The 22,686-nt window shown below is 34.2% G+C and overlaps 1 protein-coding gene across 3 annotated transcripts in view; it reads right to left on the bottom strand.

Annotated features, from left to right (window-relative positions):
* The window catches only part of Delta (neurogenic locus protein delta), a 48,863-nt gene that overhangs the window by 6,000 nt on the left and 20,177 nt on the right, over window positions 1–22,686 (bottom strand). Inside the window, exons 1-4 of one of the 3 annotated variants that reach the window (XM_081993825.1) lie at window positions 9,720–9,884; window positions 6,542–6,688; window positions 3,773–4,060; window positions 2,421–2,478 (exon numbers count right to left, since the gene is read on the bottom strand). In XM_081993825.1, coding sequence (XP_081849951.1) covers window positions 2,421–2,478; window positions 3,773–4,060; window positions 6,542–6,589 — 394 coding nt within the window. In that variant the 5' untranslated portion in view covers window positions 6,590–6,688; window positions 9,720–9,884. Of the gene's footprint in view, window positions 1–2,420; window positions 2,479–3,772; window positions 4,061–6,541; window positions 7,073–9,719; window positions 9,885–22,686 lie in introns of those variants that run through there. The other 2 variants (XM_081993823.1, XM_081993824.1) reach the window with 2 other exon arrangements.

The raw sequence follows: 22,686 nt of genomic DNA, 5'->3' as shown, positions 1-22,686 counted from the left end.
ACAGGACATCCGGTGGCGTACACACCAACCTATCTTAAGACGTGAAACCGGGTATTGGATAACAACTTGTTATGAGGTTACTCTATTTAGTAGGTACCGGTAAAAATGCGCATATTATCAATTAATAGTGGAAGTCAATTAGAATTTAAATAAGTCTTATCTAAGTAATAAAGCTAATATCAAATTACTGTTCGAAAAAACTGGTCTCCATAAACATAAAAGTTTAAAACCAAGTCGGAGTTTTGGACTCAATGCATTTTAAATTTAAATCCATAGTGCAGAAACGCCGCAAGCAATATGACGCTTCTTGGGTTATAAAAAGATCGGACTTATACCAGTTATGTTAATGCATAAAGGAATAAGAGCATTTCTACATAAAGATCGGGATCATTACCGAGAGCTTAATGAAGAAGGTTCACACATTATATTATGTTGCTTCATAAAGGATATCGTGGACCCCGGAACAATATATTATAAGCTGCTTAATAACTGAGCATTGCAATTAGATATATGAGAAGTTTTGTATTGCTTCCACCGTTTTTTTAGTGAACAGTTTTATTGTTTTGCTGGGCACACGCTCAACCATTTTTTTAATTAATTGCAGTAAACAAGAAAATTAATTTAATATAAACAATGCTACCGAGCTTTCTCTGAACTTGTTTTGTTTCTAATTAAACGTTTTTAGAAAATATTTTCCCAAGATTTGGATGTCACGAAATTATTTTTATTATAGTAATAGGAACTCTTAAGGCCATTGTCCCATCTCATATCACACTGTAAAATTCTTGTATATGAGTGACGCTAAATTTCAGAGTCACTCATACACAAGTACCTACTTTTGTGCCGTGTCTCCTTGTGCCTGTATAGCGTTTATTTTTCCGTCTCTATCGCAAGCATTTATTTACTATTTCTTTCTTCGCATTAACGAAGGTCTGTTAATTAAAGGAGGAAAACCTGTCTTGCCCAGCTTATTTACTCTAGAGATCTACCAGACACCGTTCAATACGGTCTTCGAAACTCTTCTTCCGTTCAAAATTATGATATTTATCACTCGAGGTGCGCGGTAGACTGGTTTGAACTATTTGTATGTTTTTACTCTAGTAACTTGATGGGTCGAATTAAAAACATGCTTTTTTCACATCCACTACAGGATATGAAGCCTCTTAAAGCCGCAAGAAGTTAAGTGTATACATATACCTAGGAAAGATGGTTTACGTTGGCCTTTTCCTCTCAAGACATTCTATATACAGCTGAAGACTTTTATTGCCCAGAAATTGTCTGAACAAATTAGTATAATACGCATTGAAACAATATTATAAATTGTGTGCCAGGGGTTAACAGAATTAATAGTCTGTCAGTAGGAAGTATCATCTGAAGTAGGAACACCCAAAGGTAAACGATGAAGATAGGTAGACAATGACCCATTTAATTGTCAAAATACCAAAAACAAACAAATGGCATTTCGATAAGACTGGCTGGGATAAAAGAGAGTCTGTGATGCCCAGATAAAAAACTAAGCTCAAGAAAATGACTAAGCCCCAAACAAATGGCTGAAAAACGTCACTAAGTTAGGGTTATGACATTATAATCGGTCAGAAGGGAGTTTGGGATCTATTTATCATTGTGCCGTCAACTGCATAGTTGTACGACAGTAAAAACGGAGGGAGGGGAGCGCAGAGAACGGTTACTCTGTTCTGTAGCACCTGGCCGGTTCTTGTGTAAACCGGGGATAGGGCATACTATACCGCTTTAAATTTCACCAACTTTATCGTGCCCTTCGCAGACCATTTTAATGTTTGTGATTAGGTAATATGGCACATTGCAAATATTTATCTTTAAACGCGTGCCCCCTTTCCGTTTGATTAACTAACACGTGATTCAGTCAGAATCGACTCAAATGTTCAGGAAAATATTCACAAAAAAAAAACAAAAGAGTCAATTTTGGCTTACTGATGTGTTGAAAATTCAGTTTTTTTAAAATAGAGACAGATTGAATTTTTGGAAGTACGGAACAAAATATTTATCTTCAAATATTTGATCACTTTATCTAAAACCCACTGACTGAGCTTTGCAGTGAGAGAAATAATTGAGAAGAAATATAAAAAAACAATGACATAAACACCTAAGAGAAAAAGTTGAAGGGGTCTTGGCAGACCGGGATTGTGCATATACAAATTCGTGGAAGCGTTTTTATCAATCGCACAGAGACTTTCTTCGGTGTATGTGTTGTAAAACTAAATAAATATATGGCACGGTATAGAGCCACATGCATAACAGCTGTCAACTGCTCTCGCTGTATGCGCAGCCCTCTTCCTGATAAGTTAAAGGTTCTTCTTCCGGTAATATTTCTCGATGAGGTAGTCGAGTTAATTTAGTCAGCTTATCGTGATTTAAGTCACTTGTTAATATAAAAGACATACCTTCAGAGTGAGCAGACTGGTTCCCATGCCAAGCTTCGACGATCAACGAGAAGGTGCCCTGCAAAAATATAAATTTGATTACATATTTTTTGTCTACATTGTATATGCTTATACAGAAAAATAAAGCGACTTTCACTTGTTGCTGCACATGCGATGCTGCGATCACCTGTTCATTTCCCATGATTGAGCAGATGATAAGTTATAATATAAAACAACAATTATGGCGAGCACCAGTTTGAATGAAAAAACGAGGATGATAAAAGACTTTCATGGGAAGAGAACTCGGTACGCGGATCGACCCATCATTAATACGAATTAGCTTTGGCTTAAAGAGAATTCAGTTTCAATTTTTCAACTCTGTTTAACATATATAAACGTTCTGTTTGTATACATCTACAAATTACAAAAACACACCGCCGCCTCATTAAGGCTAAGAAAACGTGTGCGATGAACTATTTGGCAAGATGCCATTTGCTCTAATACACCCATTAAAATGTTTATTTTGCTAAAATGTATACTCGAATTGTTTACTAGTAATATCGAACACCTCAACGCCTTTATAAGCACTTGTTCTGGCACTACCTCTCTATGTGGGTGCTCATTACATGACTGTTAATTATTCTTTTACTTAAGTTACACAGATACGAACATAGTATAGAAATTCTCTTTAATTGTGGGTGTGCATTAATGAAAATCAGTTGCAATACAGAGGTGACAAACGCTTATATAAGTGCTGAGGATTTTATGTAATTGATAAACGACTTCACCTTCGGATTTAATTACTAAAAAATTTAGATAGTCGCAAAACTAGGTGGGTATGTCGAAACGAGCAAAAGGTTCTCTGAAGCGTTAGCGTATTGTAGCAATGTTGTGGAATTTACTATTCGAAAACGCGGAAATATCTTCTTCGGACCCACATAGCCAGTTACGCTTTCCAACTTCGTAGTTTTAGCGAAAATATATATTAATTAAATTCTTTGCAGCAGACCAATGAGTACTGTTACTTGAAGACGTGAGCATACATATCAGAAAATTGTAAAGCGTTCCACTTTGTGCTTTCTTAAACGTGTACAGTACAAAAGCTACCGTATAATTAATAAAAAGAAAACAAAAACATCGATAAAGCGATTCCCAAAAACTGACCGAATCAACATAAAGTTAGATCAATAAATCAATTTTAATTAATTTCCCAGCTGTGCAGTGACAATGGAAGTGCGGTTCCCACGGCTGGGTACCTGCCTTTCGAGTGCCGAGACGGTCTAAGATACTTAAAATCTTTTAGCGGAAACTGGCGTACACTTCACGCAGCTATTCTGCATTTATTTATTCAAAATAAATATCAAAATACCTACCGGCCAATTAAATGAAAAATGAACAGCGATAGGATTAGCAAAGCCACTCTGAGGATCCTCTGCAGGTCCCGGTCCGAGTTCAGTCGTGATGACATCTCCAAAGGTGCATGGAGAATTTGCATCAATCTTTACTTGGTATTCCTTAAGGCATATTCGGAAACGTGGCCTGCAGTCTCCTTCGCATTCCAAACCAGAGGGTCTTCCTGAGCAACATCTACCCAGGTCATCTTTTCCAGCTTGATTGTCGAAGGATAGTAATCTTAGTTCGAAAACCCCTGAAGCAGGAGTCTGAAAACATAAAATCTTTCTATAAACTGTTACAAAAACTTACTGAAAAAGTACATTTAACAACCGACCACCAGGTAAAGGGATTTTATTTCAGGTGAGAATGTGACACCTTTTGGGACACCTCTACGTAATTCTTGGAATTTAGGTAATTACGAAATGTGACTTTCACAACCAGAAGGTCTCATGTCATATGCTCAAAATTACTGCCCGTGACTATTCATTTCAAAGACCAAATGTTCCGTAATTGATTTTTTAGATGGGTAACATTCTATGAAATAACATATGGGTAGGTAGCCCGCGACCCAACCGCCAATTAAAAATTAACGGGTTCCCAAAATAGATTGTTATAAAATATAAATAAACAATTATGATAACTTCGTAGCTTTTATTCAACAAACCAGCTACTACACTAGTATTCCATAAATTATCAGGCCGGTTTAATAGGTAGGTTGTTTCGGCTTTCTGTGAGTAACCCAGATAATATATAGTAAACATGACGTTGGGTCTGGCAGATGTTCGAAAAAGTCTTACCGGGGGCTATAATTCCGAGCATATAATATTATGATGATTTTTTCCACAATGACATTTTCAGCTGATTTTAAGACCATTTGCGTGCCAAAATACATTAGTTTATAGTGGGATGTTTAACTAGAATGATATGTTGAACAGCTACAGTTTAGTCAAATTAAGCTGTCAAACCGGCTACTGGAAATTTCTGAAAAAATGCTGACATGCCAATTATGTAGTAACATACTTAATGTGCCAGGTTGATAAAACTGGTTTTCAAAATATTTGATAAAAAGGAAAATTTAACTTAACTATCTTTTTTCCCTCTGTCCCAGCATCTCAACATTTTAACCAAAGATAATTTAAGACACTACATATATCATGTATTACTACTGTAACATGAGCTTCAGAAAATTGGCAGTTCAATGTACAGAGTGTTTCAGGTTTTAGTTAAAAAATTTGCCAAATTTAGAATATCAACAGTAAAATCTGTTGTGCAAGTTTGTGCTCTAATTTATAATACAAAAACATGCATACTAGACATATTCAATCAATTCACATTGTTGAACAACCCTGTACACTAACACCAAAAAAACTTCTTTAATAAAACTATCCAGGTTCAACTTTTCATCCCTTAAGCTTAAAGTAACTGGGTGAACTTTCAACTTCAGGAATTTATCAGCTGATTCAAAGTAAGGTGGTTACACAAACAAACAACAGTTAGTGCTTACTGTGTTCTATTGTTTAGATTTAGCCTTGTAATATTTTAGAACTAGGTACTGTACCTACATTAAACAGGGTGGGAACAATACAGGCAAAGATTAATGCCACTAAAGCTACCACTTTAAGTGCTTTTATTTGTTAAACTATTAAACAAAAGTTAGTCATCACAAAATGTGGTAGAAAAACTTTATATATTTGCCAGCAAAAAACCTAAGCTTGATAAGCCATACAGTGGGTTGAAAATGTGTAGAATCTGTTAATATTTGGCAATAAATTTCAAGTTGCCCAGGGTTGCTTAAGGAGAGATGAAAAAGAATCATTATAAGTTTACAAATTGTTCACAAAATCAACCCACTGCATTGGATTCCCTGGTTTATATGAGTAATGTGATGTGTGCCCTATATGTAGTAGGTATATGCAAATACAGAGATCTGGTCAATCATAACCTACAACTACAAAGTCCCAAAAACACAAATTATTTGATAAGAGTAATAAAAATATTATATTATAGGTACTTCTAGAGCCAGTATTACTTTAGGCTATTGTTTGCTAATAAACCCACCTCAACTCCCCTGTGCTATAGGGACACCCTTTAAAGGGTGCCAGTGGCGTAACAACCCAGATTCAGTTTTTTTTTAATAATTAATGAAAAACCATAAGCACAACTAAGGGTAATGAAACAGAAATTAACCTAAAAAGTCTTAAAGAAGACATGTTTCCCATTTGCAAAGAGCAGACGTATTGTCTACTCCTTCTTTACTATTGAACTTTATTTATTGGCGTTTTCGATTGGCAAGTTTAGTGCAAAACTAATGTATCTGTATCCTGCTCTATCAAATGTCATTGAAACAGTGTGGCAATACACTGGTTTTGCACTAAACATCGAAAAATACACGCATTCTGCACTAGATCTGCAAATAGAAAATGAGATTACTGTAATAAATAAAATGAAATAACAAACATCCCTATTGGCCTAACCTAAATGAAACAAATACTAATAGTCGAACGGTGGCCAAATATTCACGTTATACCGAACGTTATACATATTGTGTGTGTGTGTGTTTAGAGCTTTAAAGCATGGTAAGCGGAAACCATCATGAGGGTGCGAAATGACGGTTAAGTTTTTTAGCGCGGATTTATAAAGTCGTGTACACATGTGGCATTGAGACTGTGACCATGTAAATAATATATCACCGTCTCATCTTGACATAAACGAGCATCTTAAGTATATTTAGTTAAAAAAGAACTTACCTGAGTGACTAAAGAAAGTCCAAGAAGAGAAAAGTAAATCCAAAACATGTCGATAGGGATGATGATGTAGAAACGTAGTCCAGAACACGGACGAGCTACAGCCTCCAGGTGATGTTACCTCAAAGGTATTCCGCAAAGCGCCATAGGCTACGAAAAGAAGAATAATCACTGTTCACAGAGTTCACTAGAAAATCACTGGCGGTAAGGTTATCCACATAAAGAGCACAAGCACAAGCAAGGTTCGAGAATAAGGGTTGTATTTTAATGAGCCGGATGGATATGTAACCCCATATTATATCGTACACAAAACACTGCGAGTTGTTCACGTTCGTCGTGAAATGTAAGAACGCTTCGGTAACGCGTGTTTGTTACGTCCGTGCTTTCTTTCGGTTTTATGCCGACTGAGTGAACGAAGAGCGTTGTGCGAGCGTGTGGTAGCCGCCGGTGGTGGGGGGGCTCTCTAAGGGGTACAAAGCCCGGTGCTTCCGTGGTGGTACTGGCACCCGCACCCGGAACTAGGGATGCCCATCTTAAATCGACTTTTTTGGAAAATCGACGAAATACCAAGAACGTATGTACTACCCGCCAAAAACTTAAACTTTGACATCTGTCATTCTGTCAATATCATCTCACAGAAAAAAAAATTTTGAAATCATTGAGTTTCATTTGCAAATTTAAACAAATTTTGTAGTATATTTAAATTTCTTAGTTTTAGAAAACAGGGTAGTTATTAGTAACGATATTAGCTGGTGTTGAGATTTTAGAATGTTTCATTTTAGAGGGTCATGCCGGCTTATGCAACGTGTTGACAGCAATCACATGACTCCTGCATAACGTTTGATTCGAGTAATCACGTGATCTGTCGAAATGTGCGATATTTCTTGTAACTAAACAGTTAAAAAGCAATAAAAAATATTTTTTCTTTTGGAATGAAAAGTTTATAGAAAATTTTAATACCAAGACCTAATAATTTAATGCCAAACTTCAACGTGTGAGTAAAAAAAAAATTAAGTGTATTTTGGTAAACCAAATGATGTCTGTAAATATACAGAGTTTTCAATTAATAAAAATATACCTAGGGAACTAGGATACTTATCTATACTTTATTGTAAGTAAATACAGGATGTCCTAATAGAAAAAAAAAATAGTTACTGAGCCAATTTATCATCATCATATCAAAGTATACTTTGTACTATGTATACAGGGTGCCCCACCGGAAACTAGTTCATAAAATAACTTTTTCAAAATGACATATATAACATATTTTCACTTTTGAGGTACCACTGTACAAACTGTTTTGCTCTATCTTAATCTGATTAAAGGCTATGAGACTCCAAAATCTCGAAAACAGTTGAATATACAGGGTGATTCCAAAGTTGGGGCTTTCCCTGCACCTACGAATAGGACTTCAAAAAACAATTTTTTTTTTTCTTTGACGCTTTTTCGAAATTTGAACAATAACGAAGATACAGGGTGTCAAAGTTTTACTGAAAAAAAAACCAAAATAAAAAATAACATAAATTTAATTTTAACTAACTACAGGTTATTCCTTATCAACAGACATAAACAAAAACAAAAGATTTCAGCCGCCTTTGAACTAAGTTTTAATAATTTGACATTTTAAATTAAAACAGCATTTAATTTTAGGCAGGCATTAAGACGGTTTTTATTTTTTTACTGGGAAAAAATAATAAAAGGGGTTTTATTTTTAGAATTGAACAAGGAATTCAAGAATAAATTTTATGTTAAAAAAAAACCAGTAGGGTAATATTTTTTTCAAAAATGATTTAAAAAAATTGTACGCGCGCCACTGGTAAACGCAAGAAAATTGTTGTTTTTTGGAAAATTTCCTTTGCACAGAGCTACTGACACCTACAAAATTTTGTTTAATTACTTCAAATGGTTTGGCCAAAATCATTAAATTTTTATTTTTTCAGTAAAACTTTGACACCCTGTATCTTCGTTATTGTTCATATTTCGAAACAGCATTAAAGGAAAAAAAACGTTATTTTTTGAAGCCCTATTCGCAGGTGAAAGGAAAGCACCAACTTTGGAATCACCCTGTATAGTGGAGTTGGTATAGCAACTTCGTAATTAACTAAACCCTGAATTTTTGAAAAAGTCATATTTGTAGTTTTTAAATTATCGACTGCGGTAGTTCTATCCTATGGGACACCCTGCATATTTGGAATAAAACATCAGGGTGGCTAGATCAATTTTGTTTTACTGAATTTGGCTGTTACAATATTGATTATATTTTAGTGCAGAGAACAAACAAATTTTTTATCATCCTGTACTCATTAATTAATTTATTGAACTTCTGAGTGTATATTTACAACATTTTAGAAACATCCTGTATCCTGTATATGAACAATTATTTACACTTAATAGTCCAAGAATGCGATTCAACTAAAACAGATCAATTTCGATTGAAATTCTTGTGCGTAGGATACAATTTATGATTCTTACATGAAGTAGGTTCAAATAATATCGCCAGATTTTGATGAATAGAAAGTGAAAATTGGATTCAACGAAGAAAGTAATTTACTCATAGAACGGTGATTACTCGGTTAATTATCTAATTGGTCACTCATAAAAAAAAATCATTTTATAAAAATAATGAAAGCAAAAATTAGATGCACGACACCATCCAGACAATATTTGAGCGTTTTTTCGACTTCTCAGTAAAGAAAAAAGCACGCTAATCGTATTTTCCCCAATAATCCGCCATTAATCCGTAAATGCACAAGCGTTAAATGCGAGCGGAAATATCACAGTGATTATTCAGAAAGAATGTTAATCAGTGTTCACTGTGGTGAAAAAAGCTCCGAGATTAATTGTTATAACTATATTTGTCTTACTTTAATTTCAGATGGATTATTAGTTATTGGTAAAAAACGCGGCAATCCGCCAAGCTTAAGACCGAAAAAACTGCATCGGGCACGGTTACAGAAACTAAGCTTTTATGTAATTTCGACTGTTTCTTGTTAAATAACAATTTCCCCATGAATATTACATTTGCAAGACTGATCATTTTGTGGGTTTTAATTCTTCAATATCCCTCTCTTTTAATTGTTTTGTTGTTAGGTATTAGAATATGTAAAGGTAAAATAATTTTTTTCTAGAGAGGACACATTTTATAATATACTAAACCCCTTATAAATTAAAAGTAGCTTACCCAAAAAATGCTTTCCCTAAGTCACTGATTTTACAGTGCACAATTCGATATACAGTCACTGTAGTGTTTTAACACTGATCACTCCTAATTATCCTGATTATCCCTAAATTTTCTAACAAACTCACGAAAACGACACGTACCGAACAAAATTCTGAGCGCATCTGAGTCATGGTTAAGGTACGAACCCCATTGTAGTTATATAACTTTTTTGCTAAACTAAAAATCGATACCGTGTTGGATTTCGTAAACATCAACACTGAAATTGCTCATATGCTGTATTTTCTATTAAAATTTATTTAATTACATTATCAGTGAATCAAGAATAGGCCTAAACAAACACTAATACAAGAAGCGTAAATTAAGTTTATTGGAAATTAAACAAGGGTTCCAATTACCCTGCGGCTGCGACATAAAACTTGTTTATTTACCCAACTGACTTCATTTGTATTCGGTAATTATTGTCACTTTCAGTAACTAATTAAAGGTGAAGTTTTTGTCAGGTATTGTCGACCCCTTTAAAGAAAAGAGTTTCGAATTTCACCTGCCTGTAAAAGAATTGACTATAATGTAGGACCGTGTCAAAAAATTGTGGGCGGGCCTATCTGCAGCAGATTGTACAATACAATGAAGACATCCGAGTAATGCTGCAAGTAGTCTAATAAAACCAAATCGCAAGTACTTCCGGGGTGGTTCTAGATTTCCGGCCGGAAGTAGTCCTTAAGAGAACAGTGGGTCATATTCTTTCCTTCCTATGGGATAAGCAAATATTGAGATTGCCTGTCCTTCTGCGACCTGTGTGAAAAGATTGAGATAAAACCCACCTTTCGGGGGGTTATTTGCTTATTCTAGCCCCTTACATTTGGTGAAAAATCTGCGCTTTTACCGCCATTGATTTCTTATACTTCAAGGTTTAGAGTAGACCCTCAATGCTTACTAAACTCCTTCATAACCTTGTCTAATTGATACGTATAAATGCCCTTTTATGCCTGGCAACAGTAATTCGTAGAATTAAACGTTTTGGCACAGCTAATACAGTTATTCTCATAATATTAGAAATCCATTATACTTCACCTAATGGAATGTTTTCTATTTAAAGCCTATTAAATCGGTATTGATTGCATTGACAATACAACAAAACAGAGTTGATACAACATTGAAAACCGTTCAACGCATTATCACGTCCGTAGGCATTCTTTTTGTTGTAGCATACACCTAGTTACCTTTCTGTTAATTGTCCAATTGTTAAAAATGGAAGTTATATCAATTTAGGCTGCTTGTGCATTGTCGACGATTAATAATTTTCGGGTTATTGATTGAAAACTGTATTTTTAGACGCCAACAATAAAACCATGCAGGTACCTCCCAAAAATGGCTTTATACATGTATAAAGCAATATATAAATAACTTAATTAAGTTAAAATCAACCTGCGTATAATCTAATGGGATACACATGCAACTTTTCATAATACTACGATATTGATACATATTTTTTTAGAAATTCTTTTTGATGGTATTAGCAATGCCATGCGGGTTCGTAAAAGTCAAAGGGTTCTCGGGCAGATGTGCTAAGATTATCAAAGCTCTGCAAGCAGCTGATGAGCGCCAAGGTCCTCAAATTAAAGCTTATTTGTTTCAGCTTCAGTGGCGGGACCCCTGCATTTTGCCCCGGGGTTTCGTTACTAATGTTCATTTGTCGAACGTATGTTCTGCCCGATTTGTGAAACTGCTGCTTTTTAATTCGGCTTTCCCAGGGTTCTTTCTCCACCAAAAAACTTGTCTATCTTTCTTATAAAAGTTCGTGCTTCTGTTCGACAGTTAAGGGATTTACAAAAGAAGGGGTTAACATCGGATGCACCTATTTTTAGACGGTTTAAAATAGCTTAGCTACCTATAGTAATTTAGTAAGGATCTAGAAAACAGACATTTACTTGGCCTCTTTTTAAGTTAAGCGCCCACTTTAAAACACATTAGGACTTTTCCAATCCCGCTGAGTTTATTATGTTTTCTTCCAGTTCATCTAAAATCGGATATTCCAAATAAGTAGTTGCTTCGTTACGTTTGTCTAAGAAATCAACGAAGAGCGGTTTGTCGATTTTCTTTTCAGCATTTCGCCTTATAAAATGGCTATTTTCAGAACTGTAAAAATATAAATAGGACAGTTAGTTCAATAATTTTTAGGATACTTTTATATGAAATACCAAGAGTTTATTCACAATATGAATTTTTAACATGAATGATGTTTTTCTGAAATTTAAAAAAAAATACGTTTCTTTCAACTGGAACACTATATATTTTAAATGAACTGTCATCAAGGATACCGTGTTAATTAGCATTAGTTATCAAAAATGTATACCCACAGAAATATTTACGAAAATAAAATTTCTGCAGTGGTTTGCACTTTTCAAGATAAAAATAGAAAAGCGAGGCATGAAAACAATTAATTTAACTTGAGTTACAACATCAAATTTAGGCCAAAGTTTTACCATAAAACCTCGACATTTATTTTCGTACTTCATTTTTAACGTTGATATATTTTTTGGCGCCGACAAATCTGTTATAGACTACCATCGATCATTGCAAGTAACTATTAAAACTGAGTTTCCTGTTCGAGATTTAAAAAAATCCAACCACCCAACATATGCGCCAAAAAGCAAAAATAAATCATTCCCCACTTTTTTTAATTTAAATGAGCAGTTGCCCCAAAACAATGATTTCAGGAACTAAAGCAGATGTTACGTGAATTTACGGTATCTTTTTAAAAATCATGGGCCACATTTTGAGCGACCCTTATTTTATTTGGTAGAGGTACACCTTTTCTTCCCCTGCAAGGCATCTTCTTTGATTGCCTTATAGCAGATTGAAGGCCTTCGATTTGTATGCAGTATTATAATGGTTTTATAACAATTATTGATTGATTATTTAACACATTTTGGTGTTTTGCTCATCTTATTTCGGCTTCTTGTGTACTACTAAATTGTTTTTGTGAATTATTTTCTAACTGACACATTTACATAATAAAAGGTATGTCAGTTGACTTGAAGAAAGTGGTTAAGTTAAGCGTGGGAACGAGTAAATAAGTGGGATAGGTAAGGGAAGAAAATTTGGGGCAAATCAGAAATATCGAAGCCAAAAATAGGCGTACGAGGGAGGGTTGCAGAAAGAGCAATGCAAAACAGGCCTTGAGTGACGCAAGTGACTTTATACAGCTGGCGAGCTTAAGGATAAACCACCGGGTACTTCCGGAACGCCTGTTGAACGTAGTACTACCACTTGAGGGATGCAAAATCCGCCGGAAGCAGATTAACGCCGTGAATTTTGCGATTTGGCCAGCTTGAAAAGGTGGAGGTATAATTTACGACATACAGTGAACGAGCAAAAATTCTCGTAGTAGAAGAACGTTGTTAATTTATGCTTATTTCGCAAGGAAAGAGCGACATAATTGTCCGCAACATTTCAATGACAACAATATCTAATTAAGTTCTCCTTGATTCTAAATGCCATAGTGTGTCAGCCAGCAGGGAACTCTCCTTAATTTTATTGCATCGCTTTACAATAATATAATCAAAATTATGAAATCCCAAGTTACACTTCCCACAGTCAACAATTTTCTGCAAAACATGATATAGAAAGCGTGGTAGGTGTGACATACTATTGATAATATTCACGACGATCACCTGGGTTGAAACATTAAACTGCCTTCCATTGTACACCTTTTTACCTTTTCGAGAATTGATGAATATAAGGTTCTTTTGGCACGTGGTTCTGTTCCTTTTTTCGTCCACAATTGGCAGATGGCACCCAAAAAAACCGTGAGAACCTCTTTTCTCTCTATTACGCCACATTTAACAGGGCATATGTCGAGGATGCATTGAGCTTTTTTTATTCTTAAACAAAACAATTTTAGATTGAATCGATCAGTCAGGATGACTTAGGTAAATCTCGACATAATGATTTTCACTTTTATACACACTTTGACGATTCAGAATCGGTTCATTTAGTCATGCAACCTTTATCCTTCACAGATTCCACATTTATTACACTCGAATCGAGACATATTTTTTAATGTTTTCCCATGCTCTTTACCAAAACCACCCCGACACTCTTGATTACACCTTTACTAGGGTGAATGAAATGCACATATTTTAATATAGATCAAACAAATAAGAAATGTTCTTGACGTGAGTCTATAACGAAGATGACAGGGTAAAAACATGGCTTGATTTTATCTAGGATTCAATCTCGATGTCTTAGAACTTAATATATTTATTTAAACGTCTGGAATACACGCTACAACGTCTAGGTCTCCACATAAATCATTTATTACTCCTGGTTTATTTTCATAATGGATATTTTAATATTTAAATTACTATTCGGTCTTCAATTAAGCTTCTATTTAACTTTCATAGAGGTAAATTGTCTTGTTCAGTTATTTATAGTTTATTCACAATTCTTACAAATTTTACTCCATATTTGTTATGTCAAATCGTTTTGATTTTTTAGGAGAAAATTAATCAGTGGTTTATGCAAGACAAGCATTTTTAGATCACTGCAAACAGAAAACTATTATAAATCAATAGACAGTCTATCCTATGAAATAATATTTTCTAGTGATAGTTTGGACATTGTGGTTTTTTGTCATTGTGGAACCCAGAATTTCTAATAATATTTTTTGGGCTATATGGACTCGTAACACAAATAGTTAATTACATAAACATATTTTCGGGCGAACTAAATTCTTTTGAAGATCATTGGAGTTTGAACTCTCATTGATCTTTGGGGTTGGGGTACCCTTATTTCTTAAGATCAAAATTTCAGGTAGAAGCTTAAGAAAAGGTTTTCAGTTGCGTTTTATTAATTTTGCACTAGTGACAGTTATCCGATAGATAAAGCGGCAGCTGCGAGCTGATCAGTGGTCCAGCCTGACAGGCAAACTCGGCACGTGCCACATGCCCGCCACATGGCTTTAGATCCAATTTGCACGGTGTCCATATTTCACCCACCGTATCAGGTGGTGGTCGTTTCAAAAATCTAATCTCGACTTCCGTTAATGTTTCACCATAGGTAGCATTTGTTTTTGGTGAACTCGTCCGAATTTCACGCTACGTTTCCTTTGGGAATTGAACTAATATTTTATTTAGTTTCGAAAATTAATTAATGGGTATCTGTCCCAACGGACCAGCTACAGTTCATTAACTATGACGTTCATTTGTGTATGTGGAATATTTAAACGACGCCATTAAGAGCAATCAAATATTTTATATTCCAAGTCCGTCGAGTTTTTTGGAAGTTATCTGGATCTAGATAAGCATAAGAAAAGGATTAATTTAGTTAAAAAGCTGACAGTCAGGTGCATTTTTTTAAGGGACGATAATGAAGAATTGGTTTATAGTATCAGGGCCCGGTGGGTGAAGAGGTTTTTTCCTAAAGAAACCCTTCGCGAGAAAGAACTACTTTATCATCAACAGGTGCCTTGAGTCCTTTTTAAGGCTTTGGATTGGCCATTCCCACGGTACCTCGAGGTTTAAAACTGTATTCAAAATCTAGAACGACGTATACCTTTCACCTGGCATCTAGTACTACCACTATCAACTTTAAAAGGGTTGAGTAAATAGTGGTTTGCCAAAGACGTGGTAATAATATAAACGAGATTGAGAAAGGATGAAAATAATAATTTGTCCTTTCTGGTTGCAGGTGCGTCAAAAATCGACGCTGTGTCTTGGCAGGTGGAGTAAAAAACCAAAGTCAATCCCCTAGATTTTACAGGTGCCGGTGCTTTAATAATTGCCTGGTAAAAAGTTGATTAATAAAGAAGAACATTTACGAGAACCCAATTAGAAAAGACCCAACTTTACCAAGCCGGTTTTTGAACAAAATGACAACGTTTCGTTGCAGAAATTAAATAGTTTGCAAAAAATTCCGATACACTAATTATACCAGCAATAATTACTTCAGATTGTAAGCATTTTGCATTGCAACAGCTCCAAAAAATAACTTAAAATAATTTAATTGCACTAAATTGTATACTTGGCTTTAGCAACCATTGTAATGATATGGAAACTTTTCTGTAATACACAAAAATGGGCAGGAAGGTAATTTTGAATTAATGAGGTTAGGTTTAATGACATCCTCAACTGCCTTAGGTCTTATACTTTCCCATCAGAGAATTTCAGTTAAACATTAACCAAAAATTTCCAGGTTTTGAAAATCGAAAAATTTACGTACTTCAGTGCGATCATAATTAATTTTCATCTAACATTTATCTAATTTAATCAGCATAATAATGTACAGGGTGATTGGTTGAATTTTGATCACCCCCTTAACTTCCTTAATTTTGATTTTAGCAAAAAAAGTTATATACAAAACTAGTAGATATTTAGGTCTACTATACTCTTAGATAAACAGTTATTCTACAGGGTGTCCCAAATTTGAGTAAAGAACCAAACTTATGTATTTTTAAATACAATGACCAACTTTTTATACGATATTTGAATTCTACCCTAATTGATGTAAAATGTCTGTATCGATATTCAACTGTCTCCGGAAAAACAATTGATGTAAAAAATAACCATAAGAGCATATGTTTACATAATATATACAGGGTGGTCCAGTTTTAAGTGTCGATAATTCACCATTCGAAAAAATAAGTTGACATGCATTATGTCATTTTTCAGAAAAAGGCTTCCTAAGGAAGACAGAACCCCAGTTTCTATACCAGAAATTTCTCCAGAAATTTTTTAGACTATAAGTAGTGTAAAACTGATCATTCAAGACTAAATAGTCTAAAAACTTGTTATTTACTACTAGGAATTGTTTTAAAATTCGTTTTTTTATACTGCAATCCATTGTCGAGTGTCTGAAACTGTAATTTTTACCACTAAAAGTAGGCTAAAAGTTAATTTTAAAGGTAGTCAATTTTCTGGATTAAAATAAGTCTAGAATTCAATTAAACACTGCTAACAGTTCAAATTAAATTTTCTTACTATTTCAATTCTAAAAAAATAGTCTTCAATACTAATATCGTAGCATTTAGTGCCAACATTTTTACTTTCATCACTGAATCTTCAATATATTCACTAATATAAATAGTTTGAAACTCGATTTTTCAGTGTTACAACACTAAAAACAGTCCGAATTACTTAGAAATGCTCCAATTTGTTGCACCGATGAGTGTAGCAGTCAATTTAATAGTGAAGAGGTTTGAAATGACATTTTCAAGACTAATGGACACTGTACAAACTGGCCTGAAGTCAAAACCTTGTGAAGATCGAGAAGAGCCTTAAAACTCTATTTTTCAGGCTAAAATCAGCCTTAAAGCACTAAAAAAGTCGAGATTTGTAAGAAATGGTCGAATTTTTAACACTGAAGTGTCTAAAAGTCTGTTTAATAGTGACAAAGCTTGAAATGGCTTTGAAAAAGCATTTTTAAGTCTATGGATAATGTTAAAATTATTTTTTAAGTCTGCTATGTCAAAAACTTGTCGAAGATATTCTTGATTTTCCAAGCTGAAAGCAGTTTAAAAAACCCTAAAAATAGTCCAGAGTTCTAAGAAAATCAAAAACCAAAGTAAAGAAGCTTGAAAAGTTAGTCTTCAAGTTAATTTGCATGAATCTAATGTCCATATCCTGTATTTAAAACTATTTTCCATACTAACGTATTGAAATGTGTTTTCAAATTATGAAAACTTACTTCAAATTCAAATTTTCTGATGAGTCACAAGTTTTTTGTGTCTAATAAGTCAATTTTCAAAGTTTAAATGTGTGAGTTTGTAGTCAAAAATTCTAGAGAAAGTAATTTTTCATGTCTATAAGTCAATTTTGAATACTAAAGTTCTTCAACTTACCTGAAAACTATGACCACTGGCTACAAAGGCAGTTTTAAGCCTCTCAAGTCGATTTTCACAGTTTTCAACTCAATTTTTAAGTTGGGTTGGGTTGGTTTTGGGTCTTTGAACGTAATAACTCAGGTATCTAGTAAACGAAGTTTCAAATCAGAATTTTATAAGAAGTAGATAACCTGACTAACCTACTTATTTTTTCAAACTGAACAAGAAAAGTAAAAAAAGTGTAATTTTTGAAAAATATCTAGTGAGTAGGAAATAAGGCCGAAAATGAAAACAATCTTTCTGTAGCTATGCCACTGGACAGTTTTGATAAACGTCATTAGGAGTATTAATTTCATAAGTACTTGTTCCAAATTTGATCAAAATTGCTCCAACTGACAGTTATGACAAGAAACTGATTTTTTTAACTGAATTTTAAACGACAGTATTTTCCTTAGGAAGCATTTTTCAGGAAAATGACATAATGCATGTCAACTTATTGACATTTACAACTGGACCACCCTGTATATATTTTTTTATTTTTTTTTAAATCAATCATGGAAGCTGCTGCAGCTTCCTTGATTTGATTGATATTTAGGTTGACTTTACTCTTAGGTAAACAATTATTATAAAGGGTGTCCCAAATTTGAGTAACTAAATTAACCCTTATCATATCACATATAATCGAGGCAACATTGTTAAAGTAACAGCTGCTGCGGAAACAATTGAATATCGATACATACAATTCAAATATCGGATAAAAAGTTGATCATTGTATTTAAAAAACACCCTGTATAATAACTGTTTTTTGCTAAAATCAAAATTATATATCACCCTGTACTGTGAATTCTGAAATTGTAACTGATGTTCTATTGTAAGAGCTTTACATGCACATCCATCAAGTTTTAGTAAACCAAATCTATTTTATTGTTTGGTATATTCTGGGTTATCCTGTCCCTAAAGGCGACCTACTTTGATTGATAATAGGGTGTTACGTTTGCTAAGAAGGGATGCTAGATGTATTTTAAGTTTGAAAAATAAAGAACATTTCTTATACGGGGTTTGTTTTGATTTGGTTTTATTGTTAGTAAGATGATAATCAAAGGCCTTTAACTTGAATTTATTAGCTACCTGATAGGTTAGGATTTTCAATTTGTCTGTCCGTTGATTTATTTGGCTTCGTAGCTTGTTAATTCTGGTACATAACCGATGGATAAAAGCACGAAAAACGCAAAATATTTGTAGAATTCATAATAGGTTCGACAGGTGAGTCTAAACCACTCCTTGCCATTTAACTAATTCGCTTTAGTACTTGTGGTATACCACTTACAACATTGCGCTTTCGTTGGCATCTGTTTTTAAGTCATTCACGATCGACCTATGGGGTGGGTCCCAGATTTGGTAATTTATGTACTACTCCTTCAGAATTACTACACCGTAATGTTAAAAATCGTTTTGAGTTAGGCCCAATCGATAATGAAAGGTACACATTTTGCAACTGACCAGACTGGTTAACACAGATGAAATGTCGATTTTTAATAATCTTCCAGGTGGACCCTGATTTTCTCTTTTTCAAAGGTGTTTATTTAAAGGTCCAGGATTACATAAGGTGAAATCAGGCCTTACATTGTATGTGCAGTTAAGTTTCGTAATAAAAACCAGAAGTATATTTTTCCTAAAGCCGAAATGATCAAAATAAACATATGCTCTTATGGTTATTTTTTACTTGGGAGCAGCTGCGTTGGTAAACTATATACCAAACACCGGCTTTCTTTTACCTGACGTACATATGAAAAAATAAGTCATAAGTCCGAAAAATCGTAAGACTTGTAAAGAAAGGTACCTAGTCTGCCGGTACGAATGGAAATTTAGGTAGTACAGCTTACATAGCAAACAAAAAATAAGCCTCCGGCTTACAATATGCAGGCTCCCGATGAAGTTGCTTTAAGGTATTCAGATAATTGAAGCCCAATGCGTATGACATCTGCTAAAAGCACTTAATGGCCGATCAAGCATGTTGTCTGTTTGGAAAATCCGCCCTCGTGTTTTCTCAAGCTTTGGGCAAAACTTAAAATCCGAAAACAAAGTATAACATAAACTTTAACGCTGGACAAACACATGAGTCCCTGTTTACTAAAATCATCAGAGTTATGGAACAATTATTATTATAATTTTTAAGTTTATTTTTCAAAGTGAAAACTTAGTGATTCCATGAATTATCGATATAGTGTGCTTATTTAAACAAAAACAGATGAGGTCACATTTATATTACGGAATGCATCAACAAGGTTCATTTTTTTAAACAATATCGGTCGTGCTTTTCTAAATTACCTACGCCCAAAATGGCATTCTATTGTAGTTATAACCGTGTCAACAGTGTGCAAGTATCATTTCAAACAAAAATGTGTCTGATCTCAAATTTGAAAGTGAGGTATTTTAATTTTCAGAGAATTTCTACGTTGTGTAACGAATTATTATTATGCAAATGGCTATTGTTGTTATATCGTTTTAATATCTGTGTACAGTCCGTTGTTTTGTACGTACTATTTAGTATACAAGCCCACCCTGTTTTTTTCCGATCTAGAGGTTTAAACGTGAAAGCTGTAATGTCATGCAATCAGAGTTGCAGTTCATTTAATTGCAGAACACCTTTGAAAATAACGAAATCCTCAATTAGTATCGAACACTATTTTATATAAATTGTTGAACGTAAATTATTATATTATGTCAGCTCAAAATCTACAATTAGAACTACTGATCTATTATGTTTGGTTATATTTCGGCTATATTGATTTAACAGGGATGAAAAATTAGATTGCTAATGGATTAAATGGAGAAAACTTTCCTTTTAAACTCCAGGATATCCTATTACACAGCCAAACATTGTCAGAAGTAACATACGTCCTTTTGTAAACCTACCAATGGACTTATTTAAACTAGAAAAGGAATTAACTCTTCCATAAAACTCTCTTTACTTTAACTAAACATGTTGTTTTCATTTATAGTTTTTAAATTGTCAAAAAAGTTTTAGTAAATTTTTTTAAAAGGTTTTATAAACTTAAGAAGATTACAGGTTAGTACCGAGTGTTTTAAACTTTCCTTTTTGTAGGTTTAGGTTTAAAACTAGAGAATTGCTGTACTGATTCAATGACGTTTGATAGAGATACATATACACTAGGGGGAAAATGTTTTTCAATAACATACATAAAAATAAAAGATGCCACTTGCACACTATATTTGTTTTCGAATCGTGGGACTGGTTTCTTAATGAGGACGATTCAGCACATCAGTCTAATGTGAACATACTAAAGATGTTAGTTTGAAGAGAAATAAACTAAAAGATCTTCGATACAAGATAAGAAGAGAGGCAGTAAATAAACAAAACGGCATTATAACCGGTAAGTTAGGTGAATCTTCGAATACAGCAGGATGTTTTATGAAAGTAGCATCGATGCAACATTGCAACAGCAATCATTAGTTGGCATCACGCATTTCTTTCAAATATCGGAATCTTGAATAGGAAGAAAGTGTGTTACGTTACAAGTCGAAGGTACTATACGTGCGGCAAGTAGGTGAAATTGCTTTCGGTATCTTCACGAAAATTAATTGCAGTGTAGTACCTGCTAAGGAGTACCAAAGCCTCATGGCAGAAGTATAGTCCAAGCAGTTGGTATACACGCCACAGTTCAGTAAAATTGAACAATGGAACTCTCCTCCATGCTTAATGGGCGTTTCGCTCGGTAGTTATTTATGTATTTTTTTGGAATAATATTATTGCTCGATAATACCGCTCTTACTTTTTACAAAAACATAAGCAAATGCGACTGCTCCAGTTTTCCTCAAAACGGTGTAATAACCAAAAATGAGTCCAAAAAGACATCTGACGTAGTTAAATATTTTTTTATGTAACTGCAGCATTTTTAACGGTAAATATTAAAAAGCTGCGAATGAAAATTCGGCTAATTAACATGAACTTTAAATTGTGCCCGATACCGGCCGTTTAACATAAAACAAACACCTGCCCAGTCATTTTATTTATGCAAACTGCCCTCGTACCTTTTACCATTCCTATCATGGACACACACTCGAAAAACCAACCTTTTAGCATTTTACATAGGAAGTTAATGATGAAATTGCGGATCCAAGAAAATCATTAGAAAGAAAGGGCGTACATATGTTTAGAAAACTGGGGCCACCTGGCTTAAGAAATGGCACGTGGTCGCAAAGGAAGAGCCTTCTATGGCCAGATCCGTGTATATTGACAGCTTTGCTAATATGTTTTGAGACAAAGTTCAGTTCCTGAACCAATTAAGCATAAGGGTCGTCTGAATGCTATAGTAGGGTAGTTACTATATAGAGGCGGTTGGACATCGTCTCCTTGACTGACATTTCCTGGTTATGGGTTGGTCATCTCAAAAGTAAACGAAATTAATGTGGTTTATTGAAAAAAAAAACTATAACATTGAGATTTAACTTAGTAATGACGGGCGATTTCCGCCGTCTAGCAGACGGACTAAAGTCCTTCAGTTGATAAAAGTATTCGTTTTACGCAAGGTGTTACACGAACCGACCTTGCATCCACTAATTCTGCAGGTTAACAAACAATCATTCCTTTTTTTCATGTCAATAAAGTGCTAAATTTATTTGCTTACTACCCTCATCACATGCTGTTTGGAGATTGTATCCTCCCTGAATGAATAATTCTTGGAACAATGTGGGTCTAAACGCATCCCATGTTGATTGTAAACTGCAATTTATAGTTAAAACTTAATATAAAGTAAAACTTCAATTACAGTGCATATTATAATATGGGACGGTGGTTAAAAAGCCATCTTGCGTTCGGCATACTTATAATCAGACTAAATTATACTAATTAAATTAGCGGTTATAAAGAACGTATTACTTTCTCATTTTTTCCTATTTTAATTGGCCAAATTGCATATAATAGACTTCGTTTCGTTTAATCAAAATTGGAAATTTCGTCAAAATCTCCCGCGCACTTTCGATTGGAAAAACCGTTGAAGAGTTTCGTTAAGTATTGTAAATTACATTTGTTTCACTCCATGAAACAGTTTTTAGATGCCATGGGTATTTTGGAACCAAACGCTTTAGATAATTAAAAGAGAGGAAAGAACACACAGCCTTCTC

This window comes from Ips typographus, linkage group LG16 (genome assembly GCF_016097725.1).
Source record: "Ips typographus isolate SLU linkage group LG16, UJ_Ityp_2.0, whole genome shotgun sequence".
Classification (NCBI taxonomy): Eukaryota; Metazoa; Arthropoda; class Insecta; order Coleoptera; family Curculionidae; genus Ips; species Ips typographus.
The sequence above is the reverse complement of the archived record's forward strand: the minus strand, read 5'-3'. Positions and strand labels throughout refer to the sequence as shown.